We start from the raw sequence: 12582 nt of genomic DNA, 5'->3' as shown, positions 1-12582 counted from the left end.
ACAGACATGTCACAGAGATAAAGATTTCTGAAAGAAATGGATTCAAGGAGGCATTACACAATGAGACAAACACATCACAGGCAACAGGACTGTGCAAGCGTCTACAGAAACTCAAGAGACTGCAACAGCACAGATAGCTAATAGTGCCACCTGACTAACCACCAGAAACACATTTTTTTCCTATATTGCTCTCTGGTTCGTTTTCCTACCACCACAACTGCTGGCAAGTTTGCATGCTAATTCTGCTTTGGATTTGACCCTGTGAGAAACAGTGATTACTAAAACAAGTAAGAAAGAAGTTGGACCTTGTTCAGGATTGTACATGCAGCTCGTGCTCTGAAATCAACAATCCCTTTCCCCATTTTAAATAGACGTTGCTCCACTTGGACAGCTGCACTTTTATGCAAAACTCGGAACTAGGAAGCCTCTGCTTTAATTTAGTAAGCACCTTCCGTGAAATACCAAACACACAGGTAAGTCTCACAGACTGTGAGTAACTCTCAGGGTTGAGCTCTCCCTCACGCTGCTACATTAAAACAACAGGCGTATAAGCTCCGAAGTTTGCACAACAAACCAAATACTCATAAGCAAGTCAATTTTCCTTCTTACGCAGTTAACGACTAGTTTGAGGACACGGTTATGATCAATTGTATCTCTACCAACCTGGTCTGCTTGTGCCGCTCCGCATGCCGCCGCCGCTGAGGCGCGCGCCAGCCCTGCGGCCCACCTTCCCGCCCTTTGCCCCGCTGAGGGAGGAGGCGGCCAGCGAGCTGACCCGGCTCCCACAGCTGCCCAGCCCAGCGGGCGAGGAGCGTAGGCACACACAGGCCTCACCCCCCCGAGCAGGCCCGTAAGCTCCTAGCGCACGCACGGCGCTAACCCCGGCCCGTCCCGCCTCAGAAGAAGCGGTCCTGCCCCCAGGCAGCCTGCACCCCCTCCGCAGGAAAGCGGACCCGCGCTCCGCTCCTGTCAGCGGGGCGTTTCCTTCACCGGCCCCTCACCTTTCCGCCGCCGGGCGGGTGCTCAGCCGGACACTGAGGCGATGGGGCTCGGGGCGCCGCCCCGCCCAAGGGCCACGGCCCCAGAGGTGCCCCCTCAGGCCGCAGGGGAGCCTGCTTGGCCCTCGCCTCGGCCAGCAGCCGCCTGGAAAGGGGAAGCCCTTTCTCAGGTGATAAGATTAGCTGTCTCTCTGGGGTGACCTACAATAAACACGGCAACACGGGCAGATCTCCTGACTAAAGATGTTTCCCAAATTACTATCTGCAATCTCAAAAGGAGCTTTCAGCAGAAACCTGTCCAGTCACCACTAATGCTTCCTCCATTTATTCCTCGATTTAGCTGCTTGAGGTGCCATGACGTTTCAGAGTTGGCAGCTCTGAGGTTACCAGCTCTCCCCCCCTTGGCAACTCAGCAACTGGTCGTTTCTATATTTCCTTAAGAATTTTTTGATAGGATATTTAATTAAAAGTATTACACAATAGAATAATAGAAATTACTTTCTTCAAGGAAATGCTTGAATAGAGGATTAGATAAATCTTAATTTTATAAAGCATGCAATGAAATAGGGTAGTTGCAAAACACATTCTATCCCAGGCACCTGTGCTGTGAAACTTTGATTTTACAAAGCAGAGCTAGAAAGTGAAATCCCTTCTCTATAGTGACAGAAATTTTGCACAGAAAGTTAACTAATAACTGTGTATCCCTTGGGCAGCTGTTAATCAGTATACCTTAGGACTGTTCTCTTGGGGAATTTGCAATACCAAATTATATAATAATTTGCATGAGCAAATTACATGCAGAGCTCTTCTAGCCCAATCCCACTCAAACCCAGCTGAGACAGCTGATATTGACACAAACACAAAAATCTGTGTATAGGGCTCATGTTTATGTGGGTTTTTTAATGAGTTGATTATTGTTAGAACTTTTAGTTATGAGTATTTGACCTGAGGAGTTCATGATCTCTCCGATGTGTAAAACTGCCAACAACTGAACAAGCAGCATCATCTCTAATGTTTGGCTTTTTTCCCAAACAACCACATGAAAAGGTTAACTCTGAATTAAAGAATTTTATTTTGTGCATTTCAGAAATAAATGAATAATGACATTTTCTAAAATCAGTTGTTGCTGTGCTAGACAGACACGTGTAAAACTCATCTTTCCATTTTACATTACAACATGCAGTGTGAGAATGATACATTATTTTACTTGAATTCTCAAGTTAATCATCTTTGAATAAATCAAGAGCTATTAACTGTACGAACAATGGTAACAGTCAAAATTATTTCAATTGGGAGGAAGAAAAAAAATGTCTCAATACCATATAGATCAAGAAACACCAACTGTAACACAATGGAATCACAGTTCTTACTAAGTTCTTTAGTTTATTTCTAAAACATATTTTACTGATTATAACTTTACATTACTAGTTTGAGTGTATAATATAAATTATATTAATGAATGAAAATACAGCTCAGGATCAGTCAACATAAGTCAGCTATTTTTAGAGGATGACAACTTCAGTATAGAGCTTATCTAGATGAATACCAGCTCATGTAAGTGTTAGATTTAACACTGCTTTCTTCCCTCTTAATTTTTAAACTACCTCGCTCAAAGTGTTGAGTAGCTTTGTGATAAAAAACCCCAAAAAGTGAACCACTACGCCCAAAGTTACAACCTCAAATCTTACTTTTCTTGCTACTTAACAGCAAAGTCAACCAATATGATACATATTTTTTTCTTATTTAAAACATTTATCTGTCACTAGAACTATGCTCAACTAATCAGTGCAGAAGCAACGTTATAAATGGGCATGTTTAGAAGTTCTGTAACATATATATTTTGTGTACATAGTGGTGATTTATCTTTCAAATTTTACTATTAAATTAGAAAAAAAATAGCAGTGACAAATATGCAGTCTCTATGAGCAGTGCAGTTTGCAAAACAGTGGAAAATCATCTGTAGTAACGCAGGAAGGTTTTGATGAATAATTTCTCACTTTTTTTTTTTCAACACTGAAAGTGTTATTGCCAATGTATATAATTTGACACCTTGTGGAAATCTTTTTCAACAGTCATAGCTCTTAAGCTGCACTTCCAATTTTTAAAAATGTTTTCATCAAGTAAGAACAATTTATTCTGCCATATTTTTCCTGCTTTCTAAACCACAGGAGCTATAAAACATACCTTGAAATAATAAACGAGAAATAATTATCTAGGAAAACAGTAAAAAGCTTGTGATACAGTAGGACATAAACCTCAATATCATTATCAAGAATTTTGGAAAGTTCAGTACGTTATGAAAAATACTTTATATGCCTCTTGCACATTAAAAAATAAATCTGTGGCTGACATCTCAGTAACATTTTCGATCAAATGACATCTCTGTTGCATTGTGTCACAAAAATAAAAATTTCCCAACCTATGTACTGCAGCAGCTCAAGAGTTGAGGTACAATAATCACAGCTTCTAAGTACTGAACACTTCCCTAATCATAGCTTCTAAGTACTGAACACTTCAGCAAGGGAGTTCAAATACTTACTAACCTTTGAAATAAATAGCACGAATATAGGCACTTCTTACAATTCATCTATCTTCAGCCTATTAACTTGCCCTTAAATGTATCTATCTGTAACATGTCTCCCTGAACAAGACAGCACACTTGCACTGTATTTTAGACAGGGTACAGAAACGTTAAAATACGGATATAATAAAATCTTGACCTATGTGTTATTAGTGCATTACAGTTACATCCTGTGTATATTTTTTTCAGCATATGTTGTCTAACATTAAGAAATGTAGTATCAGTTTTGCTTCCCCCCATGTGCTGTCAGCCTCACTCTCTGCCTGTTTATTGCGCTAAGATGGAAAAATTACATAAATAGGGAGTTGAGAATTACCAATTGCACTTCTGTCAACCATGCTTCAGTTTGGGAACATTGAAGTGAACTCAATAAGGGCACGCAGGCATCCAAATATGAAAGAAATATGTGTTTTGCATCATGTCCACTGGATGCTGTTCCCAAAGACCACCACATAGAGGTAGCATGGTTATTCTTATTGATGTAATTTCAAAAGGCCTAGAAACCTCATCTTCTCTTCTCTGGTGGTAGGCTAATATCTCTTCCCACTGATGTTAAGTGTTTCCACCTGCTTTAATAGAGCTAGTATTTTCCCAAGAATAAAGGGCTGAAGTGACCATACCTCTTCAATGAATTAATTAAATTAAGCAGTCAAGCACATTGACTTCTGTATCTCTGACAGAGATACCAACCAACATATAGGTTGTGCATTGTATGGACATGCATGTTTCTTATGAATTCCTCATGGTGAAAAACAGATTTAAATGAAGAAATAGGTTTGCTGCATGGCCCACAGTATTTACATAAATTTAAAAATGGATTAGCATAGGATATTACCTCATTATTGCTGAAGTTAACTCTCAAAGTAGTTTAAAGTTTTTGAAAAATTTATATATAACTTCAAAGGTTTGTTTATTACAGTATTCATAAACTTTATTTTTGTGGTTGCTTAATGGAGTGTTCTACTGAACACATACAAATAAAATCCCCATAATACAGTTGAACAGAGAGACAACATATTATGCCTTCATTAATATATGGTGCTACAGCACAAAGCATACCAAACTCAGAAAGCTATAGGCTAGCCTACTCCCCTTTAAGCATGCATTTCCAAAACATCCATTTACTCCTTAAGAGACAAAGAAAAAAAAACAAACCCAAAATGTAAGAGCTGTGCTGCTTATTTTTAGCTCAGGGGAGCGCTACCCCACTTTGTTACATTAAGATTTTGATTTGAAGAAGCTAAAAAGCCAAAGCTACTTAAAATTAAGTTTGTGCATATTCTTAAAATTGATCCTTACTAAAAGTTTCTGCATCAAGTGTGCACTGCAGTTTTATTTTATTGTCATGGCCTGATTTTCAAAAAACCACCCAAGCCCCACACAGTTATAGGACATAGGAGCTGCTGCATTCAGCATCTTTGAAAGTCAGGACACAGCTTAAGTGATTGTGCAAACAGGACGTTTCCCTTGCAGTATAAGCCAAGTGTTCATTTATGCCCAATAATAAGACCACAGAAGTTTCAGCAAATCAATCAAAATAAACTTTTACAAGTCATAAAGGATTTCAAGGATAACACCAATTGACCAGGCCTGAGTTTCACAGCTAAAAGGGCAATACTGTCCATTTTCATTGGTCAGTTCTGGAAGCCCTTTCCAGGATGATCTGATGAAAGAAAAAACAAATGAGTGTTGTTGTTATACACTGAAATTAAAAGAGCATTTCATTTTAAAACCTTTTAAGAAGATTATTTCGGTAGGAAACTGAAAACCATGACTAAAGGTCTGTTGTCCTACATGCACAGTATATTTATTCTTTAATAATAAAGACCTAATTCAATTTTTTTTCCTGCAGCTAGGAATCGTAGTTTTTTGTTGGGGTGCCTCTCCTTCAAAGTAGACTCCCTCCTACTAATAATATCTGAACTTACACTACTGGCATGTTGCTCCTGTTTCTCATTCAGGTAGTTTTGCAGTTGGAAGAATACAAATGATCTTCGAGATAACTGCATGGTATTCAAACTACACTTGAAACTGGATTATGGTGCTAAAAAGTGATAACTGCTGGCAGATAGCATGACTACCTAAGCCTTTTTTTCCTCCATAGGAATAAAAAACCCCACAAACTAATGTACTTACAGAAATACTCTTAAGTTGAGCCTGTTGCTACATTAATAATTCTGTACACAAATGAAATACCAAAACAGAGTAAAAATACACTATTGAAGTAGTAAGACTGAAAAAACAAAGAATGTTACCAAACTGCAAGTTATTTGGTAATACTACCAAACAAGACACTGCGACAAGACACTACGTAAGGCAAAAAAATTGCTTAACAAGTCCCTTTTCTTCCTCATATGGTCAGACAAGCCCTTCTGTCACGACCTGTCCTACTGAGTTACTCTTATGGGTACAAATAAATGCATAATTGACATACTGCAGAACAGAGTATATAGAAAAGATATCAAGGGCAAGATCTTAGTTTTGTTTGTTTTCGTTTGTATCAAATCCTTAAAAATAGACAGAAAAAGGGTTAAAATACCGTCAGTTTGGTGGTTTGGTTTTTAAGAGGGAGAGCTCAAAATGCAAAGGAACATTTAAGGGCCATAAGCAAGTTCCTCTGCTTTCTTAGAATATGAAGGTAATTAAGATTCTGAAACACTGTCATACTAATTTCCTCAATCGTAACACAAGAAATCCTAACAATATTTTGCATCAGCTTATCTGCCACAACTTTAATCTGTCACTACTAGCCCTTTAACTATTTTGTTCTGCAGGTTGTTTTGAAATATTTTGAATTTTTAAAAAACAACTCACCAACATTTTTTTCTGAAATTCATTTTTTGTATGAAATTAGATCCTAATTTTTACATAAGGTTTATTTCACCCAGTCTTCAAATGGGTAAGTATTAGTAATTCTGCAATCTGTAAAAAGCGCTAGATCTCAGCTGTACTCAAAACCTGACCTGAGATCTGCAATTAGCACACGTAGCAGTGAACTTCATATGCAGAAAACAGATGCTGTTTATATTATAGATCTGTACTTTTACATGCAATTGGATAGCAGATACCACTAGCTTGAATGAATATTTTGAATCTGTCTTAGTTGGTGTCTTACCTTTCAAGGTGAACATAGTGGCGAGAAAGAACATTCTTAATCATAACTACAGTTTTTGCATACATCTCTGGACCAATCAACTTTGAGAAGTACAATTTGGCACGAAGAAAATATCCAATTGGCCACAGCCATTCCTAAAAAAAGAATGAAAACATTATTATTATAGCTGTCAGTTTGAAAATGTGACAGCACTTTTTCTAAAATTGAAGAAACTGGCTCTTACAGGTCCTTGGTGATAATTAAAACCTCTGGCTACGTTATAGTTGTCATTGTCAAGAGCATTATCATATACTCCACAGTAAACCATATCACTGCAAGAAAGAAAAAATAAATTATGCAAACAAAGCCTTAACAAAAATGATACATAAAAATGGAAAGCAGAAATGAATTTGTCATGGCATTTACATTTAATGATGGTTAAGTTAGGGAGGTATCCACCAGGTTCTGTATTTTACATGACAATGGAATACCAAATACGGTTTAAACTAGTAGGAAAATGGTTAAAGTCTAGGAATGAGTTGAATTCATAGTTTTGCCCTTATGCTTTTACTCAAACTGTAGTGCTGTGCACTGTATCATGTATGTGTGTATCAAGATGCAAATTCAACGTCTTCTATGATACCAAATTTGACTTGCTTATTGTGTGACATCCAAAACCACCTGGTGATTGTCTACATAAATAAAATCAATTGCATGGACTTTTAGAACAGCAAAATAATTGTTCCAGAAGTATTTATTGCAGCCTTATTTCACAGGTATATATGAGGATTTTAACAAAATAAATACTACCCCCACATGTCAAATAATTCCTGCTGTCAAGTTTCAAAATTAACACTTATTCTTATCTCTACCATACTTACTCTGGGTCTAAGGTTTTCATGCCTAATGGACCAAGCAGTTTTTCCTCTGCTATCTGCAGAGCTTTCCAAGCTCTCTCAGGTGTGAACAACTCAGGGGCCTAATAAAATACAGATTTAATGAGTAAACTCTGCGCATGTACACACATAAGACTGTGTATACAAATGTAGAGGACCACAAAAAGCCTAAGTTTCGTATTACTGAATCAACTTCTGGAACCTACAAGTTAGAGTAAGCAAGAGGACAGAAGCTATCAAGTGTTTGGTTTGTTTTTTTTTTTTTTTTTAATTTTTATTTTAAATACACTTGCCAAGTATTATTACTGAAGCTCTTTATAAACCCGATAAAGATAACAAACAACCCATGCTTTACAGACACTTTTCCCACCAAAATAGCTAACCTTAAAAGACATTCTGAATACAGTGAACACTGCAAATTTATCCTAGCTATACACTGGACAGCAGTTTCATTTAGGTAAGTCCTGTCAAGGATGTATTTTTAGGAGATGCTCCAAGATAAACCAATATTAAAAGCACGGAAGAGAAAAGCTTTCAAAAAGTTATTCTAAGCAATGTATATTCCTGATATAATGCTATGCAGATGAACCTTACAATGCAAGCTTAGTTCAATAATAAAGAAAATTTAAAGTGCAAATGCTTCCCTCCACCCCCCCTCACTTACCACAACCATTGCTATTGTAAAATTTGGCCTGAGCTGGTAATCACACCATGGACTTGAAGCTCCGTAGCTGTCCTTATAAATTCCACGTTTGTGAACGAGATTTGGATGTTTCTCATTAGGATCTGCTGGGTTCTCTGAGACAAAGAACAGCTTTTCAAAGTGTCCTTGAATTTTTCTGTTCCACTCGTCATACGTGATAGTCTCCTCCTTTCCTGCAAGATGTTACAAACAGGTTTTATTTTCTGAAAACAGCCGCAGTGGTAACACCAGAAGTATGCTTATGTCTATTTTTACTGTTTTGCTTATTTAAGTTTTACTTAAGATACTCCTAACATGATAAAGGCCATAGTAGCATTGCAAAAAGTTATTATCTAGAAGCTGAATTATAGTGAAGATCAACTCCAACACATGCACAACTTTTTTTTTTTTTTAAACACATTTTCTACCTTGCAGTTAGCTAGGAGCAAACAGTATGAGGTACCATGATCTACAGTAAATATTTAATTGAGTGAGTTTAAAACTTTTAATTAACATTTTGGCATGGTAACATGTCAGCTCTTTTATAGTACTTGGTATACATACTCTTGCTATTTTGGAGACTTCAAAGAGAGTGTCAAAACATTAGGATAACTGTAACTTCTAAAAGCTTTCTCTTCCTGAATTCCTGACACATAACATAACAGGAGCAGACCTAGGATGACCTCTCTCCAGCTGGTGCTTCCCCACACTTAGGCCAATTCTACAGCTCCCAGGAACAGCTCACTGAAACTTCAAGTGAGACTAGAAAAACATCAGGTTTTAGTCAGCAGAATTGTGCTAGGGATATCTTCCTGATTAAGATACACATACATCTTAAATAAGCAATGCTTTTATGAAAGAACCAAAAATAGTAAAGAATTGTACATTAGTTTTATATTAGGGTCAGTACAGGATTATTACCTGTTCTTCTTAAAATACAATTGGAACATAGCAAAAAGGACAATACTATCAAAATTGAAATACAGTATTGCCAGAAGAACAAAAAGGCTAGAAATTCTAACACTAAGCCTATTCTTAAAGAAACAAGGCATAGATCATGAATAGGAATTAAGGCTTGTTTTAAAATAGATTCAGCAGTAGATGAATGAAATTTAAACTCAGTTACATGAGATTAACAGAGGGAAGTATACACACATCACATTGAATCTAAAAAAGTTTCTCATAATTCTGGAACAAAAGAGGTAAGACAAGTCCTATAAATATTTCTACATCTATGGATAATATTGCTGTGTACTGAATTCTAAGTTGTTTTAGTAGCCACAGATTTTAAGAAATCCTGAAATGACAAGTAAGTTCATGACCTAAGAATTTGTACTGTCTAGGACAGATAAGGAAAAAAACCCCACACACCTTATATTCAAGTTTTCTAAAACAGATTAAAAGAACCATTAAATTACTTTTTTCCAATATTATCCTTTACTGAAGAGTAAAAAGGCTTTACAGGGCATATGTATTCACTTGGGCTGGTCAAACTCAAAGTAAAGTAACTTTGTAACCAGAGCAGTATCCCTCTGAAACACAAGGGACATCTAAAGATATTTACGTAAATATTCACAAAAAGTGGTTTTCTTCTGTGTTGTGAATATTGGGGGGGGGGCGCGACACGACGACAGATGACAGAAAAGAAAGTGTCTTGTGTCATTTTACTTTGCATTCTTGTAATGAATGATGCGTATCATCATAATACATAATAATCCTATCACTTATATCCATTTTGATAAATGGTATTTAGGCTCCAAAATTCCTTTGTAATCCACACCTTAATACATGGAATAAAATATCTGAAATATTGACAAGACAATATCAACCCCTTAAAAATTTTTGTAGTAACAAAAGATTTTAATAATGTAAGATACTTTCTCAAGTCTTTCCCCTTTTCTCTCTAAACCTTCTTGAGTAGTTTGATAATCATCCCTGATGTTATGTGGTCACCATTTCATCGTTTTAGTTATTTTTATACTCCAGCAATACAGTTATGAGATGTGCCTGTTTTTACCATGTCTTTTTACAGTGACTCCACGGAATGGAAACACATTTTTCCCAGATAAATCCAGTAACCAGCGAACAGCCGACTTGCACAGGCCAACAATTTCCACAGCAGAGCCATCTCTAAAATAATAATGATTAAAAAAAAGCCCAAAAATTACTTCAAGAAGGCTATTAAAGTTCAGTAAGTAACTGAAAAAAAATTTCTAAGTATCTTATTTAGACACTTTATGTTTTCCTATTCTCCTACTATTCCCCTATTTCTCCTATGAGCATCCCAAAGTTCTACAGTATTGCAGTGTTTTGTGAATAACAGGTCCATCATCATCACTATTGTCATGATTTTCTAAACTTCAGTCATACCTCTCTCACCCATATTCTCTTGAAAATGAAGAATCCTTAGACATTCCAATGTCTCCTTGCAAGGCAGCTACTCCATCCCTTTGAGTTTTAGCTGCCCTTTTCTGTACCATCCTTTATTATGTCTTTCTTGAGACCAGCACTACACGTAACACTCAAGGTACAAGTGCATCTTGTGGGTGCAAGGTTTCACAAAGAGGCAGAATGATACACTCTGTCTTGTTCTAAAAACTTACTGATGACACCCAGTATTATTATTTTTTATTAGCTTTTTTGGCTGCTGCTGTACACTAAGATATGATTTCAGAAATCTATCAATGATTCAGATTTCCTTCCTCTGTTGTAGCTCAGTTCTGACAGCACTCTGTAGGCATGGTTTAGACTATTTTTCCCCTGGATGCATATCTTAACTTTATCTACACTAAAGCTTATCTGCCACTTTTAGGCACACTTGGTTTTATAGGGTACTTTTGAGTTTCATGGAGGGCCAAGAATAAGAGAAGAGAACATTAGTATAAGCAGACTGCGTCAATTTATTTGGATCAGTAGGATTCCATCTGATGAAGAAATACCAGAGGAAAGGGTGGAAAACAGGTGGGGTTTTCTATCAGCTAACAGTCACAGAATGAGCTTGATTGTAAACTGGCTAACAGATACTTTTCTTCTGTACAACAGACTAAAGTGGTATTATCATAATTATAAATTTGTACAGCTAATTTGTACAGATTTAAGATAATTTTATACCAGTGATTAAGAACATGAAAAAAGGATCTGCCCCAAACAACTTGATCCTCTAATGTTAAAACTGTCTTCAATACAGAGGTTCTCATCTGCACATGCACTTTGGTAACTTAGGTAATATTTCTGCCATAATAGATTACTCAAGTCAAAAGCGAAGCGCTAAAATAAGTGCTAAATGCACTTCTTGGGCTTGCTTCTTTTTTCAGGTGATATTCAGACAACCATCATATGCATAAATTTCGTATTGTATTATATTGAGTTTTACTGTCTGCTTGATGAAAAATTTTTCTCCAGCATCACCAAGCCTCTTTAGGGCAGGTACCTCCCCCTCTTGGTTCCCAATCAAAATGCCTGACTTGTCAAGCAAAATAATGTTTTCCTTCAGTTCTCACCCACAGATGGCAATCAATTTGAAACTGATGTTGTACTAAACTCAAGCAAGGATGCCTGCAGCAGTTTGCTAGCACACAGTAAAGAGCTTATTTTTTAAATGTTTAATCTCAACTTTAAAAACTTAGACATTGTAGATATTTTTGAATTCTAAATAAGAAGTATTCAAACACCACAATTATCAATAGGTATCTCCTATAATAAGTCTAAATAACAAAGTACTGCTAGTACTACAAGTATACAGTTTTTCCTGAATTACATTTTACTACTTGAATTCAAAAGTTGACTCTGCATGGAGCTAAGACCATGCCAGAAGCTGAGGGCTTCACCTGCTAAAAACCCTATCTTTTTTCTTCAAATAAGTACAAAGAAAAAAGTTACCATCAGCATTTTAGTAGGCAGAAACATTTAGAACATTTGAGATCACCTCTCAGATGTGTTAATGGAAGGCATAGTAGTTCTGCAGAAGAATTTGAATTAAAAAAAATAATTTAAAAATCCCTGCCAAAAGCCTGGATTTTGTACCTTGGAGTAGCAGGAATTCCTCTGTTGCAAGCTCTGTCACTCTCTCCCATTTTATCCATCCAAGTGCCACAATTGAAGCGGTTCCCTCCAAAGACAAAGCCAGTTTCATGGTCAACACCTGCAGTTACATTAAAACCTGCCAAGCAAGAATATCAGGTATGAAGTCTAGATTTTAAACAAACAAAACGAAAACAAAAACTGTTCCCCCTGCCCCAGCCCAAACCTCCTAAATAAACAAAAAACCCCTCCAAACAAGAGATCTGAGGTGGGTTTCTGAAGGCAACTATACTTTTAAAGTGAACTTCTAT

At 36.8% G+C, this 12582-nt stretch overlaps 1 protein-coding gene across 3 annotated transcripts in view; it reads right to left on the bottom strand.

Annotated features, from left to right (window-relative positions):
* Positions 1–2050: 2050 nt before the first annotated feature.
* AGL (amylo-alpha-1,6-glucosidase and 4-alpha-glucanotransferase) overlaps positions 2051–12582 on the bottom strand; it is a 39482-nt gene continuing 28950 nt past the window's right edge. For 2 of the 3 annotated variants that reach the window (XM_072867126.1, XM_072867129.1), the window contains 7 exons: positions 12275–12410; positions 10269–10381; positions 8234–8445; positions 7555–7652; positions 6918–7005; positions 6695–6828; positions 2051–5242 (listed from right to left, as the gene is read on the bottom strand). In XM_072867126.1, the coding sequence (XP_072723227.1) occupies positions 5125–5242; positions 6695–6828; positions 6918–7005; positions 7555–7652; positions 8234–8445; positions 10269–10381; positions 12275–12410 (899 nt within the window). In that variant the 3' untranslated portion in view covers positions 2051–5124. The remainder of the gene's footprint in view (positions 5243–6694; positions 6829–6917; positions 7006–7554; positions 7653–8233; positions 8446–10268; positions 10382–12274; positions 12411–12582) is intronic. The other variant, XM_072867128.1, reaches the window with a different exon arrangement.

Source organism: Ciconia boyciana, chromosome 7 (genome assembly GCF_034638445.1).
Source record: "Ciconia boyciana chromosome 7, ASM3463844v1, whole genome shotgun sequence".
Classification (NCBI taxonomy): Eukaryota; Metazoa; Chordata; class Aves; order Ciconiiformes; family Ciconiidae; genus Ciconia; species Ciconia boyciana.
This window is presented reverse-complemented; position numbering and strand designations above follow the sequence as displayed.